The sequence below is a fragment of the Hoplias malabaricus genome, chromosome Y, assembly GCF_029633855.1.
Source record: "Hoplias malabaricus isolate fHopMal1 chromosome Y, fHopMal1.hap1, whole genome shotgun sequence".
NCBI classification, from domain to species: domain Eukaryota; kingdom Metazoa; phylum Chordata; class Actinopteri; order Characiformes; family Erythrinidae; genus Hoplias; species Hoplias malabaricus.
Window position 1 is genome coordinate 43,649,110 of NC_089820.1, and position 25,613 is coordinate 43,674,722.

Below are 25,613 nucleotides of genomic sequence, written 5' to 3' on the forward strand. Positions count from 1 at the left end.
AAATGCTCTGTGTTTGAACCCTGTGTGGGTGGAAGGCAAGGTCAGATCAGATTCGAATGATACTAAGTGTTCTGCAGAAACAGACAAGACTAAACCTGTCAAGAAGTAAAAGTTCCAGAGCCAACAATCTGTTTCCATCAATGCTGAGACAGCAGTCTGGTTTGTAGACCATGAAGCATCCCATATTATATATATGTCAGAACATTATAACAGTTCAGATGTTAAATGAGACGTATTACAAGAAGCTTATATGGTTGGTACTTGGAGTTCATTCCAAACAATAAACTTTAAAATTAGGACCTCCCAGTTAGTTTCTTGTGGTCTGACCAAGTCCAAATCCACAGGGAGAAATAGAGTCATTCTAATTTGGATCCCATAGAAATAAGGGGCTTATTAGCAGTGTACCACCATCTTTTTTAAGCCTTCATTTCTAACAAAGTGGCCAGTGAGTAGAATTACAAGCAGGGTGTTTCTAATAAAGTATATATTATTGATTCCACCTGATAGTGATCCTGATGAAGATTTATCTGCCAGTTCTCCACAGTTGGACTCCACCAGGTTCCCGAGGACGCTGACCAATGAGCTTCCTCGGTTCAGAATGGCAGCTTTTAGAGGAGCAAGATGATTGAACTGGACAGACGACAGGCAACCAATGAAACCTCTTGATCCGGCCTGGAGCACCTCCTTATCAACACCAGCCCGCCCTGAAGACAGAAAGAGACTAAACTGTTTAAACTAGTTAACCCTTTAATGAGGGCCCTAAGCAACAGGGTGGCTAAAGATTTAGATTTTCACTTCCATCGTCATCATCATCATTATCATCATCGTCATCACCACAATTCCATATAAAATGATACTGGCAGAGTTCATTGATGTACTGTATTGGTGTTGTAGACATGTGCTGCGTTCACTCGTTAAATCATTCACTATTCACTAAAATATTATTTTCTGTGCTCTGAGGAACTTGTTCTTTTGTGCAAGGCTTCCTGTTTGCAATTTCTAGTTATTTTAACCGGTAATACGCAATGTGGCAGCAGTTTATTCACACTTGGGACTGGAATTCCTGGAGGAAAATCATGGGCTGAATTATCTGCTGGTTTTCACCACACTTTGGTTGAGATTTCTGGACTTAAACCAACAAACCGACCTCTTCTTTGTGTCATCCTCCTCTCTCGATGATAACTCTGAGAATGTGGTTAAAGACTCAACATTTCGGTCTGTGTGGTATTTTGAGAACTCTCTCGCTGCTTATAACCGTGGCCAACAACTAACAGAACTAACACAAAAAATAACTAATGAAATATATTACGTACTCTGTGTTTCAAAATAAGATGGATATAGTATTTGCTACTTAGTGAACTGACTAGGGGATGACTAAAGGACTTTTTGGTCACTGTTTGGAAACACTGCTTCATAATAAGCGTGGGACAGTTGCATGACGCATTCATATTCTGTTACATAAACAAGTCAAACACGACTGTGAAGTAACTTAATAGGTAGGCGCTATCAATTCACTAACATAAGCATTGTTATTTATTGAAATAAAAAAATGGCATCTATTTACATTTGTAGATAAAACGGACGTCTCTGCCAGAATAATTACAACTTCAAAGATATCTGAGCAAAAACAGGCAGCCTTTTATACAAGCATTCAGTTCATTCTTCCTCTGAACATTGCCTTGATAGACTTCATTCAGCTCGATTTAGGCACAACCTTCCTGAATACTGCATTGCATTGTAGTATTTGTTGGAAATTCTAGCGTACACTGTGTGTACACTACATTTTGTGATGGATTATGGGTATTTGATAGTGATAGTGATGTGCACTGTTGAGATTTTGAACAACATGACAAAATGACTGACACAATGTATAGTGCTCTATTTCTGGACGTTTGGTTCCATTCACCACCACTGTAAAAAAAATGAGTCTAAAATATTCTCTACAATCAGGAACTTCACACCAAGACACACTCCACCAAAGAATTATGGGTAAAAATATAGCCATGTTAAAGTGCTACTGAACTAGCGCATTCCTTACCTGTGACTTTACCCAGTGTTAAAGACCTGATCATGTTCAACTCTCTGTCTGTGGAGAGTCGGTACTTCTGGTTGATCTCTTTATCCACCTGAGAGAGAGAGAGAGAGAGAGAGAGAGAGAGAGAGAGAGAGAGAGAGAGAGAGAGAGAGAGAGAGAAAGAGGAGAATAATATATATCTAGTGAAAGCCTCCAGTTACAAGTATAGCTTGAAAGAATGTATATATTCACTATGTCTACTACACCACTTTCTAATGTCTTACGCCCATTCCCATGGTTACAGCACATGGTTACACAACAAATCTTAAGGTGTATTAGGCACACTTCTAAAGTTATGATTTATCAGTTCCCATGGTAACACAGCACCAATTTCTAAAATGTTAAAGCTATTTCCATGATTATACTACATTACACACCACCAGTTTTTATACCCATACACACATTACCAGGTTGCACTATATCCATTTCTATGATCACCCAACACATATTCCTAAGAGCATTTGAAAGCCCATAAAAACTAATATATAACTAATTTTACAGTCATGAGTTCACTGAAACAGTTCCATGACTTTATGTCTTTTACATTTCACACATTATGTTAAAGAACATCAAGCTTTGTGCTTTATGCTTTGTGGTTATTCTTAGCACTAATATAGTATAACCACTACATAACTTCCAAAAATACTCCATCTACTTTTATAGTTTTGTCGTATGTGGACATGAAATTGATTAATAACAACATAATAATGTTTCATATTGCACTGGAAAAGTGCAATGTCCCTGAAACATGTTTGTCTTACCTGTACATACATGTCCCGACCCTCTCGGTGCAGCTGGATCCTGTGGAGCTTCCCATTGGCCAGACTGTGCTGAGTGGGTGTGAACACATCTGGCTGCTTCTCTCGGTTCAGTTTGTACCAAATCTGCAAAGTCCCTGAAACACAAACAGTAGAGACACACAGCAGAGACAAGACACACCCATTGGAATGTTTAAACCACACTCATTTAAAATTCCACTACCCCAGTTTCAATGGTTACACTACACTAATATCTAATGTGATGAATGATACACTCATTTCCATGGCTACACTACACCAAATTCCATAGTCACGCAGTGCCTATTTCTATGGTTACAGTCCATCCATTTCTAGCACACGATTATTTGTAATTATACTAAATCAATGTCTATGGATTGATTCCAGTTATTTCTATGGTAACATACCTCTTTCCATAATTAGACTCCATCATATCCTTGGTTCCACTACACTAATTTTAGTTTTATTATGCAACCATTTCAAAGATTATGCTAAAACATTTCTATTTAACGTCAATATGTCACCCTGATTTCCATGATTACACTACATCTATTTCTATTGATATATAACACTCATTTCCATGATTACACTAAACTTATTTCTATTGTTATATCACATTGTTTTTTAAACAACTATTTCCATGTGAACACTAGTATTTCTATTGTTATATCACTCATTTCCTTTGCTACATACTACACATATTGTCACGCCTTCGTCCTGTCAGTCTGTTGTCCCCGCCATGTGCTTTATTCGCACATGGCTATGTTTTGTTTATATCCTTGTCTCCGCCCTCGTCCCGCCTCCTCGTCCGTGTCATGTGTCAGCCCGTCCTCGTTATCTGTCCAGGTGTGTCTCGTTTGTGTCTGTATTTAAGCCCTCTTGTGTCACGTCCTGTTTGTCGTTCATTTCACAGTTCTCATTTCACATTTATCCTATGTCTAGTCGGTCGTGTTTCCTGGTCTGTTCGTCTGTCTCCAGTTTCTCCGTGTTTGTTTTCTTAGTCGTTGTTTCATGTCGCAGTTTCCTTTCCTATCGTTATTTTGTGAACTCTTTAGTCTGTCAGTCCGGTTTGCCCTGTTTAGTTTCCCTTGTTTAATTTAGCCTGCCTTGTTTCCCTGTATGTTTTCGTTCTTTGTTTTGTTATCTCCCTTTATTAAATATACTGTGTTTTAGCGAGTGCGTCCGCCTCCCTCAATCCGCCCCTCGCACCTGACAGAATGAACGACCACCAGGACGCAGCTAGCACAGACTATTATCTCAAGGGATGTGCCGTTCGCCGGACTCCATTCCGCACAGGCCCCAAAGATCCTGTGGGGGAGGCTTTGAAAGCGGCCTCGGAATGGAGTCGCCGGCTCCAGCTCCTGCCTGGCGCTGCTCCGGATCCTATAGCGGAGGAGTCGACTCGGGAATCGAGTAATTGCGCCAGCGGGAATCGAAAGAGTCGGCGGAAGAACCATGCTGGAGTTCCCCCCTCGCTGGAGGATTACCCCCTCAGGTCCGGGGAAATTTTTGGGGGGGCGTTAAGGGTAGGGGCTGTTAGCCTCACCTCCGTAGCTCTGAGGTCTGAGGCTAACAGGGGCGCACCTCGAGGTGATCTAATGGGTGCGCCTGTGAAACCCCCTAAACCCTTTACAGCTCCAGCGCGAGCCCGGCGAGCAGCACAAACCCCTGTCCTCGAGAGCGCGGCGCGCGCCTCTCCTGTCTTCAGGGACGACGTCGCAGATTCATCTGCCTCCGTGGACGTCGTCGTACGTTCTCCAGTCTTCGTGGACGACGTCGCAGATTCCCCTGCCTCCGTGGACGACGTCGCAGGTTCCCCTGCCTCCGTGGACGACGTCGCAGGTTCCCCTGCCCCCGTGGACGACGTCGCAGGTTCCCCTGCCCCCGTGGACGACGTCGCAGGTTCCCCTGCCCCCGTGGATGACGTCGCAGGTTCCCCTGCCCCCGTGGACGACGTCGCAGGTTCCCCTGCCCCCGTGGACGACGTCGCAGGTTCCCCTGCCCCCGTGGACGACGTCGCAGGTTCCCCTGCCCCCGTGGACGACGTCGCAGGTTCCCCTGCCCCCGTGGACGTTGCTGCGGGGCTTCCTGTGTCCGTGATGGCGGCACCCGCCGCTCCAGTCCCCGTGATGGCGGCACCCGCCGCTCCAGTCCCCGTGATGGCGGCACCCGCCGCTCCAGTCCCCGTGATGGCGGCACCCGCCGCTCCAGTCCCCGTGATGGCGGCACCCGCCGCTCCAGTCCCCGTGACTATGGCGGCACCCGCCGCTCCAGTCCCCGTGACTATGGCGGCACCCGCCGCTCCTGTCCCCGTGACTATGGCGGCACCCGCCGCTCCTGTCCCCGTGACTATGGCGGCACCCGCCGCTCCTGTCCCCGTGACTATGGCGGCACCCGCCGCTCCTGTCCCCGTGACTATGGCGGCACCCGCCGCTCCTGTCCCCGTGACTATGGCGGCACCCGCCGCTCCTGTCCCCGTGACTATGGCGGCACCCGCCGCTCCTGTCCCCGTGACTATGGCGGCACCCGCCGCTCCTGTCCCCGTGACTATGGCGGCACCCGCCGCTCCTGTCCCCGTGACTATGGCGGCACCCGCCGCTCCTGTCCCCGTGACTGTGGCTACGGCCTCTCCTGTCCATGTCCGTAGGTCGGCCCGAAGGACTTCAGGGCCGATCCCCAGAACTGTGCCCAGGCTGGTTCCTCAGACTGCCACACAGACATTAGCCAGTCCTGGGCACCGCCCTGTTATTTTGGTTCCCTTGTCTGTCCCTGTCATGGTTCCCGTCTCTGTCCTTGTCCCAGTACCCGTGTCAGCCTTTGTCTCTGTCCCTGTACCTGTTACTGTATTCATGTCTGTCCCCGTAAACGTCTTGGTCCCTGTTCCCCTACCAAGTCCAGTCCAGTCTCCTGTCCTGCCTCATGTCCAGTCCCCTGTCAGCCCTGTCCAGTCTCTGTTTCAAATCCCTGTCCAGTCTCAAGCCCCGTCTCCGTTTCAACCCTCTGTCTTGTCTCATGTCCAGTCCCCTGTTAGTCCTGTCCAGTCCCCGTTTCAACCCTCTGTCTTGTCTCATGTCCAGTCCCCTGTCAGCCCTGTCCAGTCTATGTTTCAACCCCCGGTTCAGTCCCCTGTTAGTCATGTCCAGTCTTCGTATCCGTCCAATGTCCAGTCACCCGTCTTGTCTCCGGTCCAGTCTCTGTTTCAAATCCCTGTCCAGTCTCAAGTCCCGTCTCCGGTCCAGTCTCTGTTTCAACCCTCTGTCTTGTCTCCTGTCCAGTCCCCTGTTAGTCCTGTCCAGTCCCCGTTTCAACCCTCTGTCTTGTCTCACGTCCAGTTCCCGTATCCGTCCAATGTCCAGTCACCTGTCTTGTCTCCGGTCCAGTTTCCCTTCCAATCCCCTGTCCAGTCTCCAGTCCCGTCTCCGTTCCAGTCTAGTGTCATGTCACCTGTCCTGTCTTCTGTCCAGTCACGTACCCCTGTCCAGTCTAACGTTCCTATCCTGTCCAGTGTCTTGTCACCAGTCTCTGCTCCCGTCCAGTCCCAGCACCAAGTTCTGTCACCTGTCCCGTCTTCTGTCCAGTCCCTGTTTCCATCCAGTGTCATGTCCAATGTCAAAAACCCTGTCAAGTCCCATGTGTCCACTCCTGTCCTGTCCAGTCCGTTCTCGTCTCTTGCTGCCCCCCTTTGTCAGTCTCCTGTCATGTCCCGTCTCGTATATTCGGTCCTGTCGTGTCCCCAGCTCCTGTGTCTGTTCCCGTCCTGTCCTGAGTCCTGTCACCCATTGGTTTGTTGTCCTGTCTTGTTTTCCGTGCCCTCTCTAGTGCCAGCTCCTGGGAGGTTTAGGAGTACGCGCCCGGGAGTTGCGCGTTCTTGGGGGGGGGGCATCTGTCACGCCTTCGTCCTGTCAGTCTGTTGTCCCCGCCATGTGTTTTATTCGCACATGGCTATGTTTTGTTTATATCCTTGTCTCCGCCCTCGTCCCGCCTCCTCGTCCGTGTCATGTGTCAGCCCGTCCTCGTTATCTGTCCAGGTGTGTCTCGTTTGTGTCTGTATTTAAGCCCTCTTGTGTCACGTCCTGTTTGTCGTTCATTTCACAGTTCTCATTTCACATTTATCCTATGTCTAGTCGGTCGTGTTTCCTGGTCTGTCCGTCTGTCTCCAGTTTCTCCGTGTTTGTTTTCTTAGTCGTTGTTTCATGTCGCAGTTTCCTTTCCTATCGTTATTTTGTGAACTCTTTAGTCTGTCAGTCCGGTTTGCCCTGTTTAGTTTCCCTTGTTTAATTTAGCCTGCCTTGTTTCCCTGTATGTTTTCGTTCTTTGTTTTGTTATCTCCCTTTATTAAATATACTGTGTTTTAGCGTTTTTACTGTGTAATTGTGTTTTTAGTGCGTCCGCCTCCCTCAATCCGCCCCTCGCTCCTGACACATATGTTCATGGTAACACTACACATATTTCTTTGGTTGTATTATGCCATTTCCATGGTTACATCGCACCATATTCCATGGTTACATTACATCTGTGGTGAATTACACCCATTTACACAGATACAATACACCTATTTTGTAAAGGTTTTTAATGTCATTTCCTTAATTATCCTAAAAGATAAAACATTTTGAAATAGTTTAAATAATTTGATAATATTCTTAGCCCTAACCTAATGATTGTGATCGGAAAATGCATACTAACACCAATGAGTAATGTTGATAATGATAACCCAATACATTGTGAGTAATTATACTAAGTAATCTTGATTAAATATTACTAACAAACTATTAGAGATATAGGACATATTGTGCTTGTGACCTTAAAGGGCTTATTACATTGTGACCCAGGGCATGACCCAGGAGAAACTGTTGGAGGGTGTGTAAAGAGCTGAATATTGCACTTCTGAGATTAGAATAGGGAAGTAAGGTCCCTAGATAGATACATTAGAGAAGTCCAATAAATAAGTTGAAGAACATCCTGAGTACATCTTGAACTTGACCTAACCATCTGCAATAATTTTGCTGACAGAAGTAAAATAGAAGATAACAGATACATACATAGCATACATGCCAATTAAGGGAATGTCTGGGTTTGTGCAATGAGACATGATGTAATAACGTCCAAATGGTACACATGATGCTTGGCAGAAGGGACACATGACAGTGGGGTGTACGTGATTGGGGTCCTATATATACTGGATCAAATATTCAAATAAACTAGAGATTGGAGAGAATTCTTGACTCTGTGTCTTTATTTCTCTGATTTCTCCTTGGGCCTAAGAATTCTTTGAGCATCAATCTTCCTTCCTGGTGACACTTAGACAATTGCCATAACAATTATGAGAAGTCTTAAGCATGTTGTTTAGATTTAAGGTGATTTCATCAGCCACAAGAAATGTTTCTGCAGTTTATACCCATCTCCATGATTTCACTAAAGCCGTCAACACACAGAGGAGACGAGAGACTCTGGCTAACACGCTCCTGACAGCTTCTTCTCTTCGGAATAATCAGGCCCTAGACCCGGCATCTCTGTTCACCACTCACAGACATGCCACTTCGTCTCTGCTCACTCTAATCACACACTCGCATGCTCACAGGCACACACGCACGCACATACCCACACACACCGACACACACCCACACACACATATGCATGCACTGCCTGTCTTCCAGTAATCAACACATCACACTAGTCCAAGGCAAGTCTGACATCCCTCTCACACACAGCAACTAATTTATTTTCAACTTGATCAACTTTTTTCTGTCACTATCACTTTTTTCTGAGGAGTGTTCCACTCCTCACTATGACTCTTACTGAAACCCAGCTCTAAATAAATTATGCTGGAAACATGAGAGTTCATCTTAATTTTTGTACATAAATGTATATAGATTTATATTAATAACTTCACACCACTAGATTCTGTGCCTGTGCTCTGTCGGTATATTGTTAGAAGTGGTTAAAGAAAATGGAAAAATAAATAAAAATGCAGCCCTGTAACTAATTGTGTATGTTATAGCATACAGTCACAGAGCTACCACCATACTACAGTGACGTGTAGCCTGCTAACAAACTAGCTACATACTAGCTACATACCCTATGTCTTTTAATGGTCAGTAAGTTACAGCATCTCACGTCTGCTGATAATATTAGCTCTTTGCTTTGCCCAAGCAGGAAACCGAAACATCAGTATCTGTGCTTATCTGAACCAAGATAGATAGATAGATAGACAGACACATAGCTAGCCAGGTATTTGGTCTTTATTTAGCAACTACCTAGCCTGCTATTTCAATGAATAAATAAAAACAGGAAATAGTGTTCTCAGAATAAACTATTATTTTTAAACGAAACAGTCATTATACTGACTCTATCTCCTTTTTTGTGAACGAGTGATTAACTTTTTTGGAGCAAAAATAAATTAGAAAACAATCACAAATCAAACGCCTCATGCTACAAGTGTTTTCTGCTGAGTAGTCTCCCAGCATCCTTTGCTATTAGCGGTAAGTAGCTGTAAGTAGCTGTTCCCATGGGGGTAATATAATTACAGCAAACATATCCATAATGCTTTTCAGTCCACAGCAAAGTTCTGAAGTCTGAAAGTTTCCCTGTAAAATCACATATATTTTTACAGTACTGTTTATGTTCCAGAGAGTGGGTCACCATAAAGAATCTCTGCTCAAAAGGTGTTTATTACTTTTTCACAAAGAGGTCATTTTAATATTAAGAGTGTATTGGTAGAAGACTTGAATTTTTTTTTTCAATTTTCATTTGCATTAATATTTTTAGCAGTTTTGAAAGCATGGCTTTGATAATACTCAAGTCCATAATAGGACTTTTATGTTGACAAGCCTGAAAATGGGTGAATGAATTGTATTTTCGGATTACAGCAATGTGCTTTATTTGTTATTATAAAAGAAAAAAAAAGAAAGGAAAAAAACAAAACAAAAACAACAAAAAAAAGCACAATACTGGCAAAACTGCTGTCAGTAAATGTCTGTACATTTAGTTCTCTCAGGGTCTATCATGCACTTGGATTCTTCATTTCATGTCAGCTGCACTTTATAGAAATTGTGATAGTAATATGATACAAGCATTAATCACTCAATATCTGATCACTGACTTTAGGACGGTTTTAAAATAAAAATAGCCATTTAAAAGTAGTTACTAAAGGAGGAATCAAACAAATGGTGGTCTGTAGTGTTTACCATTGTGGGCGAGGATGATGGCCATATACTGTTGGTGGTAAGTGGTGACGGTCATCAGCATAGATGGAACTCTTGTGGTCAGGAAGCTGAAGGCAACATTTTCTCTGGATTTGCTGCTCTGGGCGAAGATGGTGGATGACTGTCTGCTCTTGTTTCGCATCACGGAGAAGGGCTCCTGAAAGGTGTAGGTCACAGACGTCCCACTCTCAAATGACACGGAAACTTCTGCAGGTCAAGCAAAGAGGGTGGAGTCAGGTGAGAATATCTCTACTCTCCATTAAGTCATGGTTTCCATTGCAATCTTCCTAGGTATTATGCACATGATCTCTATAAACTACATCCTGTTTCTGGGCCATTTGAAAGTCATCTACAAGTGGGAGATGAGTCTCCAAATAGGGAAGGTCTACATTAAAAATCCTGAAGAGATTTACATGGTTACACTAATTTCCATGGTTACTCAATGGTTATTTACATGATTTCTCCATTTTAGCTTCCATAGTTACTTTCCGTATATTTCCATGGTTACATCACACTTATTTCCATAGCAACATGGCAGCTATTTTTATAGTTATTCTATGCATATTTCTATGGTTATACTGGAGTGATTTTCACTGCACTTGTATTTGGTTATATTACAGCCACTTCCATGGTTACACTACATCTATTTCCACATTGCAAGGGTCATTTTCATGGTTACTTTGCTCCCATTTCTATGGTTGCACTAGAGCTATTTCCATCTCCATGGTTACAATACATACATATTGCTATATATGACACCCAATTCCATTGTAAGACTACGGCCATTTGCATGGTTAATCTACCCCCATTTCCATAGATCTTGTGGGCGCATTGTTATGATTACACAATGCACTACATCCATTTCTACTGTTATGCTACATCATGGTCACAATACTCTCATCACCTTATTTATGTTTCTCCTGTTTCATTGCTTATTCTACATATATTTCCATGATTAAAGTACACAAATTTCCATGGAAACATTACAGCCAATGGTTATGCACCTTGCATGGTCACAATAATTCCATTCCTTATTTGTTCTTCTCCCATTTTCAAGATTAGGCTACAACGATATGCAGAGTCACACCATGCCCATTAACTATGTTTCTTTCTTTATTTCCATATTGTGAAATATTTGAAATATCTTATAGATGAAAATAAAGTAGTGAAGGAAATTATTAAAACACAAAGCAGAATTTTGTTTTAAATGTAAACAGATAAAGATAAAACAGAACTTTTGCTTTTCAATACAGTGCATTCATTAAACCAAAAAATATTCACTGGGAAAATGCAGTGAGTCCAAAATAAATGCGTGGAGCAGGATTGATGTGTTACAATCCAACAATTATCATGAATTTCATTTTATGTCCTGAGGTGCACTTCTAAAAATTCTATTCCACTGACCATTTTGAAACTTTCTTCATCTGTTAATTTTAGAAAGAGTGAATTGTGCTTCACATCAAAGACATGTCAATGACAAGTAAAGTTTTTTTTTTTTTTTTTTCTGTGGTATCACAGAAATGATGAGCTCAAAATTAGCTTCATATTGACTGGAGAGTAAATGCTATTGAAAACACTGAAAATGTTGGCATACAGTGCTTTCAAAAAGCAGGGACATTTTGGTTTTACCAAGTATGGACCCTTTAAACAGATGCTAAATTATGGCAGACATAAGCCTGACACTTTGGCATATCACCAGCTTCAGTCACATATTACAGGAAAAAAGAGAGCACAGGTCTCAAGAGCCCAATAAAGAATAGGAGTGTCTGATTAAACAGGCTGAGTGGCATAGAGTCCTGACACATCCCATAATACACAAATCTAATAAAATACACACACACACACACACACACAGAGAAAGAGAGAGAGAGAGAGAGAGAGAGAGAGAGAGAGAGAGAGAGAGAGAGAGAGAGAGAGAGAGAGAGTCAGTCTATATAGACCATGAGGTCACAACCTTCTGGGGGAGATTCAGACTTAAACCAAAAGAAGCCTTATTTAGAAAGAGAACAGTGTGAAAAGAATGGAAAGAATGAGGGAGCTACAGGTGAGAAATGGGGATATATAGAGAGAAAGGGAGAGAGAGAGTAAGCAATGGAGAAATGAGAGAGTGAGAAAGAGAGAGAGAGAGAGAGAGAGAGAGAGAGAGAGAGAGAGAGAGAGAGAGAGAGAGAGAGATAGAGAGAGAGAGAATAAGGAATGAATGGATGGAAAGAGAAAGAGGAAGAGCGTGTGTGTAAGGAAAGTAGCAATGGGGAGGCAGGTGAGAAATGGAAGAAGAAGAAAGGTGTGAGATGGGAGAGAGAGAGAAAGAGAGAGAGAGAGAGAGAGAGAGAGAGAGAGAGAGAGAGAGAGAGAGTAATAAATGGACAGATGAAATGAGTGAGTAAGCAATAGACAAATAGACAAAGGGAGAGAGAGGGAGAGTGAGAGAGAAAGCTATGGAGCAAATGAAAGAGAGGGAGGGGTGGGTGGAGTGTAAAATGGTCATTATCTACTCTCTCTGTGTCTGCTTTGATCAATCCTGCTTTGTAAACTTTCATTAAATGCTCATATCATGGATTTTTCAAATCCACGTTTTATAAACATCAATAATAAGGAGAGTTGCAAGAATTGCTCCTTTTACTTGAATATAGAACCCACCAGCTATCTTTCTTAGAGTGTAGTATCACATTAATTGGTGATATTTATCACATTAATTGGTAAAATTTTATTGACATATAAGTACTCTGTAATATACATGAATAAGGTAAATTGCCTCAATACAATATATTCTATGAAGTGGCGCTCATTGAATTCAGTAATCATCTAACAGCTGTGCCTAATATATATATATATATATATATATATATATATATATATATATATATATATATATATATATATATATATATATATATATATATATATATATATATATATATATATATATATAATATTTCATTCATTGGCTGCCATCAAATCCTTATAGCAACAGTCCAACATAGTGACTCTAGATGAAGTATTACTTTAATAAAATACCTTTCTGGCAGTGAGGACCGCCATAGGCAGAGTGTGTGCAGTCGCAGACGTATCCACTGCTCTTCTCCACACAGCGTCCTCGGTTGTGACATAGTTGATTCTGACCACTGCAGTGACCTGGACAACCAGAACTGACCCCTGGGGTCATCTTCGCTCGCTCCTCCAGGTCAAGGGTCATCCCGTTTACATTCAGTGCCCTTATGCAACCCAGAAACCCCCTCTGCCTGGAGGCCGTCCCCCCTGAGAGGAAAGTGGTGGGGGGACCCACTCAGAATTATTCACATTCAACTTGATTTCAGTTACTGGTCTATCATAAAACACGCAGAGGTAAGAAGGTGTGGCCTATGAAGAAGTGGGCGTGGCCCACTGATAAACAATGAGTATTATTGATCATGTAAAGCAAACAGAGGTTAAAAGATGTGGCCCACTGAAAAGTGATAGGTATTAGTACAGGGTGGGCCATTTATATGGATACACCTTAATAAAATGGGAATGGTTGGTGGCATTAACTTCCGGTATGTGGCACATATATGGGAGGGGGGGAAACCTTTCAAGATGGGTGGTGACCATGGTGGCCACAGGCTTCCAGTATCTGTAGTTTCAGGTCCTGGTTGTTTTTTTTTTGTGAAATTCCCAATAAGTTTGATGTGTCACACGACCCTCTTCCCATTGAATAAACAAAAGTTGGCTCCAAAATGGCAGACTTCAAAATGGCCACCGTGGTCACCATCCACCTCCCAAGTTTCCCCCTCCCATATACTAATGTGCCACAATTAAAAAGTTTTATTGAAAGCAGGTATGTATTACTGCTCTGTCATAAACCACACTGAGGTAAGGTGTAGCCTATTAAGAAGTGGGCATGTCCTATTGATGATTATTACAAGTCTCTTACAAAACTGCACAGTGTTAAATAGGCATGGCCTACTGATAACCAATATATATATATTACTGTTTTTTCACAAAGCACACAGAGGTAAAAAGTTGCGACCTATACTGATAGCCTGCAGATCACTTATTAGTATTACTGGTCTATTGCTATACACACAGTGATATAAGTAGGTGTGGTCTAAGAAAAATGGGTGTGGTCTATTGCTATACATGCAGAGGTAAGAGGGAGTGGCCTATGAAGAAGTGGGCATATACTACCAATGAAAAGTTGGCTGTTGAGCTGAAGTCGACTGAATCCGTCAGGTGGTGCATCGAGGAAGCGAAGCGGCAGTTGGTCCACCTGCAGCGAGGCTTCCTTCACATTCCTCTCAGCCCGGATGTAGTGCCACTGTTTATCATTCAGAGGAATGTGGGATTTCACTGTCAGGATCACTGGGCCATTCCCCACCTCGAAGGTGAACGTCACTACCGCTGGGCCTGTGGAGGAGTCACAATAATGGGTAGTACGTACATAATATTCCATTCCATTACAGATGTTACAGCTGACTTTCCTCTTTACCATGAAACAGATCCATTGTTACTCAACCCCATATATTTAATGTTAAACCTAAAAGAGGTTTTGTATGTATTATATTAGAGTGATTCTAAGCAGTTTGATTTTGGTAAAATATGCGACCTACACAGGCACCCCTGCAGGCAGCAGGGAGCATGTCTGGATATTAGGCATTGGAACACAGCCTATAGAGACTGCAGTCTTGCTCCCTCAAGCATATATATATATATATATATATATATATATATATGGACCTGGAGGTTGTGGGTTTGAGTCCCACTCCAGGTGACTGTCTGTGAGGAGTTTGGTGTGTTCTCCCTGTGTCTGCGTGGGTTTCCTCCAGGTGCTCTGGTTTCCTCCCACAGTCCAAATCCAAAAACCCACGTTGGTAGGTGGATTAGCAACTGAAAAGTGTCCGTAGGTTTGAGTGTGTGTGAGAGTGTGTGTGTTGCCCTGTGAAGGACTGGTACCCCCTCCAGGGTGTATTCCCGCCTTGGAAAAAAATATTTATGCAATAAGGCAGCTCTATATATATTGGGACACAGCCTATATTTCTCACTTGCCTGTATATCCAGAAACAACAACTGCAAATTGACAATGTCCCAACTATATCTCGGTGACCTAGTGACAATAAAGGCTTATTAACTTTGCCAGTGTTTTCTTGTAAGTCACTTTATCCTTGAACCCAGCACGCACCTGGCAGATCCTTTTCACTCGTGCACACTCCCACAACGTACACCACCAATATTTCATCTCTCTGACAGAGCTATTGTTCCCAGAACCTGCCACAGCTGTTAATAACACAGCACAGTGCCTTAGTAATTGGACGGTGACACAGTTCATATTGTTTTGCTTCAGTTCTCTGGCAAATTCAACCTGAAATGAAATGGGATTTCTCTCTGTCTCTATACAGTCGCTCTCTTCTTGTATTTACAGCTCATTTATGCAGCTGTTAAACTCTTTAAACAACAATTATGTTAATGGAATTAAGTAATGGAATCAACAAATGTCATTTCTTTAGTTTTACACTGGAGCTATGCGGCTAGTAGCTAAGACATAAAAGAATCTTATACTCCACAATTAGCATCAATCATCACAGAAAATTTGAGTGGTTTAATATTTTCTCTTAGACGTTTTTCTTTTATACTGGAGGACACACTGTAATCTATAAAATGGTACCAAAATACATTAGCACACAGCTAAAACAGTAAAACTATCTTAAAACCTGAATTTTGTCAATACATTTAATGCAAGCTTTTACAAACCCCCAAAGACTCACTGCAAACATAATATATCTGCAACATATTCATTCATTCCTTCATTTTCCTGTATCCACTCCATCATGTTCAGGGCCACGGTGGGTCCAGAGCCTACCTGGAATCATTAGGCATAACGCAGGTTCACACCCTGGACAGAGAGGCAGTCCATTGCAGGACATCACACACTCAAACATAAATTCACACAGTTTCACACAGCCAGTCCACCTACAAGATGGAAACCCAATTTTGCAAGCAAAGATAAGCTATGGCTCATTACTTTGTGTCAAATTGTGTGAAATGATTTTCAAACAGTTCAGAAAGAACATTTATCAATGTCAATTCACAATCTACAATATATAATTTAAGGAATTTATTTGTGTGAATAGGGTAATAATGTCGAGTGTGTATGATCTTTGAACCTTCAGACAGTTTGCCATGACAACGTGTCATACTAAATATAGCCAAACTTTGGAAAACTCATGTCACCTGCCACAGTCCACTGCTACATCAAGAAATGCAAGTGAAACACTAAACACACAAGGAGAAAAACCTACATGGAAATGGAAACCATTTGTGGAAATGCTAATGAGTTTTTTCTGGGCTCAAGAGCATCTCAGATGCTTCAAAGGCAGTTGAAAGCTATGCTGTGGTCAGAGGAGTCCTTGTCAGTTTGTGTTCATGAAAAACGAACATTGTGTTATCCATGTTGATGATGAACAGGACCATCCTGAAGTTTATCAGTGATATGTGCAAAAGCAAACATCTCTCATGTTATACAAAGTGCATCACACAGCATGGGTGTCTTGCATATGTGTGAAGTTTCTACTGATGTGGAGGCAAACACTGTCTCTTTAGTGAGACATATGCTGCTATCAAGATGACATCTCCTGGGAAGTCCATGTTTTTTGAGGAAGAAAAAGCCAGGCCTCATTCTGTATGTACTACAACAACATGTCTTCATAGACACATAGAGTGTGTGCTTGACCGGCCTGTCTACAGTCAGGATCCGACTCCTATGAATCATCATGAAGTAGAGAATCAGGCAACAGTGACCACAGACTTTTGTATTGAGACAGAAGGGGCAAAAATTAGACTGGAAAATTGTTAACAATGGGTATCCCCAGTTCCCAAATTATTACTCAGTGTAACTAAAAGGAAAGGTGGTGTAACACAGTGGTAAACACACCTCTGTCTGAATTGTTTCTGAGTGTTTCGCCTGCTTGAAGCTCTAAAAATGCAATCAAGTTGTAATCAAATTATTTTATGTGATTTTATCAGCTAAATAAAGCTACAAGAGAATTATCAAATCACAGATTTTTTCTTTTTACATTTTTACGAAATTTCCCAACTTGTTCTGCCAAATAAATTTAGTAAATTAAGCTAAATTATTATCTAACAATCCCATAAGAAACAGTATAAGGTACACTGACTAAATTTAGCATGTCTTCACCTAAAAAGAGATCATGTTTTGCATTGTATATATATTAACTCACCGCTAAGCTCCACCCGGATGTAGTCCTTAACCCCAAGGTTCTCCAGGAAGACTCCAGAGGGCGCTGTGGTTTTGAAGTAGAATGAAATGTCCACACTCAGCTCCGCCTGGAGAGTTGGGAAATGAAGGTAGGACGACTCCTGATAGAACGAAGCTGAATTCCACAGAAATCCTATATGAAGGAGTACATTATTAGTTAAAATTCTTGATGGAGCTTCCAACCACTAGATGGAGCTATAGTGTCGAAGCAGCATGATTTGCACTTTTCCAATGACCCTATGAATGGAGGAAATGAAAAGCCATTGGGTAGCCATTGGAGAACTGGAATTTATACCCCTCTGTTACTCTTTTGGCATTGGGTATTGTGAGCTTAAGCTCATGTGCAGCTTCTTCAAAGCACGCCATATCAACAACTTAATTGCTTTGTATTTTAGGAGTTTTTAAAAGGATTCCAGGTCACTGAGTCCTCGCCGGAGGGAAGAAAAAAATAAATACAAACAACTCTGACAAAAACATGAGTTGCATTTTAAAAGCAGGCGTCCAATAGTTAGCATTTACATCTGCGGCATCTGGACATCAGATGCTAATTAACGACTCTGAAGACAGACACAGAAAAAAGCCTGGGGAAACATTTTTACAGCTCATTAATGATAGAGATGTCATTTAAGGCTTTGTAGGCTTTAAAAATTGTGATAAATAAACAAACGAGGGAGGAAAATGTTCTCTTACTGTCCCCGTAGCACTGCAAAGAGCCCACTCTGTAAACAGCTTCTGAATTCGTCCGGTTCGTGTCTCCGATAACAATCTCTGTAACAGGAAGGTGATCCTTATAGGACAAGAGTCCAGTGTCATTCTCCCTGCAGAAAAGTCACAAAGCATATTTTGTTTAAAAACAGCAATCAGACATTTTACCACCAGAAGGTCGCTAACAATATTTATTAATGGGATTATTAATGTATAATGGAGTGGGGGAGTAGGGGCAGCAAGGCAAATTAATGCGATACATAATGCACTTCACTTTCCACAATTCCACTGTAAATGTGATTTGTCAAGTTTTTTTTTATCGTTCAGTATGAAGTTATGTTTTTTTATGAATTACAGTGTTTTGAATTCCAGGTCTACTCTCCTTATATTGGCTCCTCGTCACATATAGGGTTCAAGTCAAAGAACTGTGGAACTCATTCCCTCATGTAATTAGACCCCAAGCATCTAACAACCCCTAAAGCATGCATTAAGATAATTTTCCCCTGGCTTATAATGGCACTTAATCTTGTGATCAAACTGCACCACATTATACTATTTCTGTCATTCTAAATTCCTTAAATAAATTCCTTTACAGCAACTCTGGCAAATAGTGTTAAATCAACACTATTAGTGTTAAATGTATATTAGCTTTGTTCTGAATCTTAATTTTATTTATTCTTTTTATTATTCTTTTCATTTCACCTTTTATTCTATATTTATTGTTTTCTTGATTTTGATTTCGTCATTCATTTTGTCTTTGGTTATGTTTGGCTCTTAAACTTGCTTTATACATGAACTGGATTGAACTGAACTGATACCCAGATGTCTTTATTTTCCAAACACCGTTTTACAGTGTTATGTGGAAACTGGGCCCTGAAGGGTTAAAGAAACTAGTAGGTAGGTCAAAAAGATCCAGAGTTTTTACCATGAGTTTCTGTCTGCATCACAGTTGCAGAAGTAGTTCATATCGATGCAGTTTTCTGCCAAACTGCAGGAACACTGCTGGACTCCAGGCAGAAAACCACCCCAGTACGTCCTCCTCTCTCCCCCTCTATCCAGCCACCAGGACAATGGCGTCCCATCTGAAAGGAAGTAGACAAACAGAAGCAGTGTAGTTAAAAGAAGAAAAGAAAAGTCAGTCAGCAAACCCTGGTAATCTTTTCTTAGTGCTTTTGTCAGTTCAATACAACTTCAACAGAATTGACCCAGAATCACAGAAAATACACACAGTTTAGGATTTTACAAAATGATTTACAATAATTTTTAATTAAACTGCAGTGTGACAAATTGATAATGTTTGATCATTTCAGAATATAGCATCATACCAAACCATACCATACCAATTAACAACTTGTTTGAGTAACTGTTGCAGTCTTCTGACGCAGTGTAACAGCACCCCACAACCCTCACAGATATTATATGTCAAACAGGCAAAAAGTATCATAACTGTTCATTGTGTAAAGCCAGCCAGGAGCGTTCGGTTTGTTAGTGGTTAGTGTAGTGTTCTCTGCCAGCCTCCAGAAGAAAACACTGGTCAGTGCTCAAGTGTGAAGCAATTACTGCACATTTGCTCATTAGCTCTCAGCTTTAGTTCAACTTATTGACAGGACAAACCCTCACTTTTCCACCAGAACTCCTTTATTTTTGTTGCTATGCTGACTAAATTGGTGCTTGCTCTGATTTCTGGTGCTGAAAAGACTCTTTTCTATCTATCGGCCTTGTACAGACTGAGAGAATTGTTAAAGATGGATCAGTTTCTAGTTTTGGATGAATCTAAAAAAAGTCTAGAATGTAGGGTCCTAGATTCTCGTAAGTGTCCCTAATGACTGTATTATCACACATATGTAGTACATAGTGTGTTTGGACAGATGAAGTCCTGTTAATTGTTAAATGTGGGCCATGTAGGTTGAAGGATTTCCTAGTTATGATGTCAAAGTACAACTTGTAGGCTAAACTAATCAAATAATATATATATATATATATATATATATATATATATATATATATATATATATATATATATATCCTGAAAAAAAAATCTAACTTTACCAAATAAAGATAATTGACAAGAGCTCCGTTACACAGGGTCAAATGGCTTCACCTGATTGGCTGATTAGGATGTCTCATCTATTTGGCTGGTTGTGTACTGTTTGACAGTATGTCATTCTGAGGAGAGTGTCATGAGACTCCATTTAATTGCTCCTAATCAAACGGGAATTTTGGCAGTTATAGAATACTGTCCAATGAAATCGGTCATCTATAATAAGTGTGTTAAATTAATTTGTATAAAAAAAGAGACTTGGAATCTGAGTGCCAACACTGACCACAGCTAAATGTCAAAAAAAAAAAAAAACCTACCAGAATTTGTGTATAAATTTAAATATGATTAAAAAAAATGACACACTAAATAAGATGAAGTGTAACTACTTAATTACATATCTACCTACATAGTTACCTTAATAACATGTGTATTGATATGATATTCACAAATGTATTTACACATTCATTTACACCTGACCTAATCCAATTTAGGGTCGCGGGGGGTCCAGAGCCTACCTGGAATCATCGGGTGCAAGGCGGGAATACACCCTGGAGAGGACGCCAGTCCTTCACAGGGCAACACACACACACACACACACACACGGACACGGACACACCCTACGGACACTTTCGAGTCGCCAATCCACCTGCAACGTGTGTTTTTGAACTGTGGGAGGAAACCGGAGCACCCGGAGGAAACCCACGCGGAGAACACACCAACTCCTCACAGACAGTCACCCGGAGCGGGAATCGAACCCACAACCTCCAGGCCCCTGGAGCTGTGTGACTGCGACACTACCTGCTGCGCCACCGTGCCGCCCTGACCTAATACTGACTTATTTAAATAAGCTGCACAACTATAATATGTAGACATCAGTAGTTATATTGTTATTAGGTGCATTGTTAATGTATAATTGCAATTTATTAGTGACTATTGATATATACCGCCTCCCAGCGCTGGGATCTTGGGTTCAAGTCCCATCTGGGTGGAGTTTCCATGTTCTCCCCGTGTCTGCGTGGGTTTCCTCCGGGGTCTCCGGTTTCCTCCCACAGTCCAAAAACATGGAGGGTAGGTGAATTGGCTTCTGTCTAATAACTGTCCTGGTGTGTGAGTGAATGAATGTGTATGTGTGAGTGAATGTGTGTGAGCCCAGATATGGATTGGCACTCTGTCCTGGGTGAAATCCTAGTGCCCGATGCAGTCCTCCAGGTGGACGGTCGTTCCTGGTTGAGAGTACGCTGTGCGCGTTTGGCTGCCGCTTCTCGCCAGTGTGTGGATTGAATGTTCTGAGCAGTGTGGATTGTAAAGCGTCCTTGGGTGTCTAGAAAGGCGCTATATAAGTGTAACGATAATAATATATTGAGAGCAAAAAAACGTGTAAATGTCGATGAGAACACTTAATATCCATAGTGACTGACCCCAGGTGTTAAAGAGGCGGGACTTCCTGCAGCGGTAGAGCACCTGTTGGTGGCAGTGCTGAGCGCGTTGCAGCAGTGTGCTGAGCTGCTGCAAGGTGGCACTGTAGTTCAGCTTCATTACATGAGGTTTCTGCAGAGATGAGCCTTTAACACTCACTGCCACAGAGCTGTTATGACCCACCACCATCCATACCTTATCCTCTAACAAAGACATAAACATGAGATATTCAAAATAATTGATTAATTTCATAAGTTGCAGCAAAGTAGTAGCATTTAATAATTGTTTTATGGCCCTCTAAATTGTACTACATTAATAATAATAGTACTTGCCATCTTTATTTTATCAAAGAATTAAAATATAATGGAGGCTTATGTCCCCTGCAATTAGCATTATGCTACACTACTCTGTAAAACAGTTTCAAGGCAGCTGCTACTGTTTTGAAGTGCTGAAGGACAAGAAATGAAAAGAAGCAAGTTTCAGACACCAGGCATGACTCGGCTGATCAGGAGGGAAACTGTGTAAATGAGATTTTTGATTGTTCTAAGAGTGTAAACAAAAAACAAACAAACAAACCAACCCAACCCAAACACTAACAGAAGGCCAGATGGATTTTATCCTCTTCACAGACGTCTACAAACACAGCCCTGACCCATGACTCCCCTGGGTCCTAAAGCTTGCTGATCTGGGTTTGTTGACAGAGTCTCACCGGTCATGTTGCAGTACACAATGGTGGGCTTGAGTGGTCCGCTGCCATCCGGATCGATGGAGAAAAATCCGGAGGCGCTTCCTGTGAGACGGTGAGCCTCACAAGATGCTTCGAAGATGGCTAAATGGAATAAAATAACCAAACAAAATAAATAAATTATAAATAAAACTGGAAAGCTACAACCCCAATTCCAATTAAGTCGGGATGTTGCGTAAGACAGAAATAAAAACAGAATACAATGATTTGCAAATCCTTTTCAATCTATATTCCATTGAACACACTACAAAGACAAGATATTTAATGCTCAAATGGATAAACTTTATTGATATTTTGCAAATATTCAGTCATTTTGAATTGTAGGCCTGCAACACATTCCAAAAGAATTCGGGCAAGGGCATGTTTACCACTGTGTTACATCACCTTTTCTTTTAACAACACTTAGTAAGCATTTGGGAACTGAGGACACTAATTGTTGAAGTTTTGTAGATGGATTTATTTCCCATTCTTGCTTGATGTTCAACTTCAGTTGCTCAACAGTCAGGGGTCTCTGTTGTCGTATTTTGCGCTTCATAATGCGCCCCACATTTTCAATGGAAGACAGGTCTGAACTGCAGGCAGGTCAGTCTAGTACCCACATTCTTTAATTTGCACTTGTAGATGAAGCAACAAACTGTATTCACTAACAATGGTTTTCTGAAGTGTTCCTAATATCTGTTACAGGATGATGTTGGTTTTTAATGCAGTGCTGCCACAAGGTCATGGGCATTCAATGTTGGTTTTCAGCCTTGCCTCTTAGTTGCAGAGATTTCTCCAGATTCTCGGAAACTTTTGATGGTATTATGGTCTGTAGATGATGAAATACCTAAATTCCTTGCAATTGTACGTTGAGAAACACTGTTCTTAAATTGTTGGACGATTTGCTCATGCAGTTGTTTACAAAGTAGTGAACCTTGCCCCATCCCTGCTTGTGAACAACTGAGCCCTTTGGGGATGTTCTCTTTATACCCAATCATGACACTCACCTGTCTCCAATTAACCTGTTCACCTGTAGAATGTTCCAAACAGGTGTTTCTTAACTTTCCCAGTCTTTTGTTGCCCCGTCCCAACTATTTTGGAACATGTTGCAGGCATCAAATTCAAAATGAATGAATATTTGCAAAAAAAAAAAAACAAACAAAAAAAAAACAAGAAAGTTTAGTCATTTTAGCATTAAATATCTTGTCTTTGTGGTGTATTCAAAAGGATTTGCAAATCATCGCATTCTGTTTTTATTTCTGTTTTACACAACATCCTTCATTGGAATTTGGGTTGTAGCACAAAATCGCAATTCTGGATGTTGTGAATTCATACAGACCCTGGCCACTTTATCAGAAACACCTCATTTCCATTGGCCAATGAGTGGAGGTAGACAGGACCAAGGTGTTTCTAATAAAGTGTCCAGTAAGTGGAAGAAGAGGGTGCGTTTCTAATAAAGTGGCCAGTTTTAAAATTTTATTAGTTTACATTACACAAATGCACTGCATCAGTACACAAGGATTGGAGATTTTTTAATGAACTTGTGACACAGTTTTTGGTGATTTTAGTCTTGTGTGTTGCTTACCCAGTGTCCCATTATGTTTCACATGTTTCTATAGAGACTATACAGCACCTTAATGTTGAATTGACTCATTATAACAGGGGTCTATAAATATTTAGACACAGTATATATGTAAAGCACCCAGCAGTTTGTGTCATAGCAGAAGTCACAAAGTAAGACTGCATGACTGTTTCAGCACAATGCTAGCAGTGAGACACTGGATTACAGGTTCTCCAGATGTGTAGGAAAAACATTTCTGAAGTTGTTTGTGTGTTATTTACTCACAGTTATGGCAGGTTGCTCCAGTGTATCCAGTTCCAGAGCAGTCGCAATGGAAACTGTTCCAAGTTTGAGAGCATTCACCATCATGTTCACAGTAATTGGGAGAACACCTGCAGACGACAGATTCAGGAAAAAAAAAAAAAAAAAAAAAAACAAACAAAAAAAAAACACTGTCAGGGACAGAACAGCACAGAAACATCATTAAAAACACCACTTCTACTTCCTCACACTGGCCACTTTATTAGAAACAACCCGCTTCTACTTCCACTCAAGGACCATTTTATTAGAAACACAGACCAGGTGCTTCCAGTCTCAAGGCAAGTATTTCCAATAAAGTGGCCAGGCAGTGCATATCTAACCCAATCATGTAACTAAAGTGGCAGAGCTAACTAAATGAAGTAAATGTGCTTATGCTGCAAGAAGTCAGAACCCATCACGCAGCTCCAGAGCAGTGAGTCAGATGTGATTACCAGATCACATCAGTCTCACAAATCCAGTTACATTCATGGTGCCATGTTGTGGCTGATTTAATGCTAGATTCCTGCAGGTCATTAAACACTAATCACTGTGAGGAGCAGCGCTGGCTGTGCTAACTCTGGAAGGGTGTCAATGGAGAGACACATGTCAGAACATGAAGCAGTTATTGTTTCTTTTAAAGCCATAATCCACTGTTTTCATTTTCAGCAAGTTCCTCTGTAAATAACAGACTGGAAAATAAATTATAGCAGAAGCCAATCCCGTGAGTACACATTCTTGAAAAACACATATAACAGGAAGCTCTAGAGAACCTGCACATCAACCCACACACCACTATGCACAATGTGAGGACAAAGCTTAGGCTACACTGTCAGAAAAACTGTCACTGTTGTGCTACCTTTTGCTGTCACTGTGATGGCACCCTCATATTCAGTACCTTTACTTAGGGAACATAAATTTACCTTATTTTTTTATAATTGTAGATTTCCATCTCCAGGACTTATATTGTGTTGTTTTATTTTACACCGTTCTATAATGAAAGCTTATAAATGTTATGATGGATGAACAGGTGTCCAAAAACATTTGGCCATATAGTGTTTTCACATTTTCCTAATGATGTAATTTTAGTAATATGTACTTCATGGATGCTTCGACTGGAAATACATGTGTTGACTATTCGGAGTCAGCACCATGGAGAGCACTCGCCTTTGCACACAAACATGAGTGTGAATGGGTAGAGTTCTACATCGTATACAATCCTTCTCCCCAATGTCCTCATTGCCAGTTGCACAGACTGTTACAGCTCCACCAGCAATATACACAAATCACACCACACACAATATTAAAACCACCTGCCCAATTGGGGTAGGAAATATTGCTCTAAAATAATATCATGACATTTCACTGTATTTTTACGATATTCATATTCTTGGTGATATGACAGGACACTGGAAAGTGTTTCATTAATTTTAAGAACATATAGTTGCAACAAAATAAATGTTAAAGTTTTATTTTAGTATAAATATAAATGTTAAAAATATTCAGTGGAAAAAACCTGCAAACATTTGGTTGTTTTGTAAACAACAGTAATGTAACAAGATTCAGAT

General features: G+C 41.3%; 1 protein-coding gene across 1 annotated transcript in view; it reads right to left on the reverse strand.

Annotated features, from left to right (window-relative positions):
• The window catches only part of LOC136677988 (contactin-associated protein-like 5), a 105,201-nt gene that overhangs the window by 15,197 nt on the left and 64,391 nt on the right, over nucleotides 1-25,613 (reverse strand). Inside the window, exons 11-22 of the mRNA XM_066655726.1 lie at nucleotides 24,034-24,140; nucleotides 22,173-22,292; nucleotides 21,466-21,666; nucleotides 18,932-19,088; nucleotides 17,992-18,119; nucleotides 17,264-17,434; nucleotides 14,217-14,435; nucleotides 13,071-13,310; nucleotides 10,035-10,259; nucleotides 2,836-2,969; nucleotides 2,039-2,126; nucleotides 501-704 (exon numbers count right to left, since the gene is read on the reverse strand). Coding sequence (XP_066511823.1) covers nucleotides 501-704; nucleotides 2,039-2,126; nucleotides 2,836-2,969; nucleotides 10,035-10,259; nucleotides 13,071-13,310; nucleotides 14,217-14,435; nucleotides 17,264-17,434; nucleotides 17,992-18,119; nucleotides 18,932-19,088; nucleotides 21,466-21,666; nucleotides 22,173-22,292; nucleotides 24,034-24,140 — 1,994 coding nt within the window. The remainder of the gene's footprint in view (nucleotides 1-500; nucleotides 705-2,038; nucleotides 2,127-2,835; nucleotides 2,970-10,034; nucleotides 10,260-13,070; nucleotides 13,311-14,216; nucleotides 14,436-17,263; nucleotides 17,435-17,991; nucleotides 18,120-18,931; nucleotides 19,089-21,465; nucleotides 21,667-22,172; nucleotides 22,293-24,033; nucleotides 24,141-25,613) is intronic.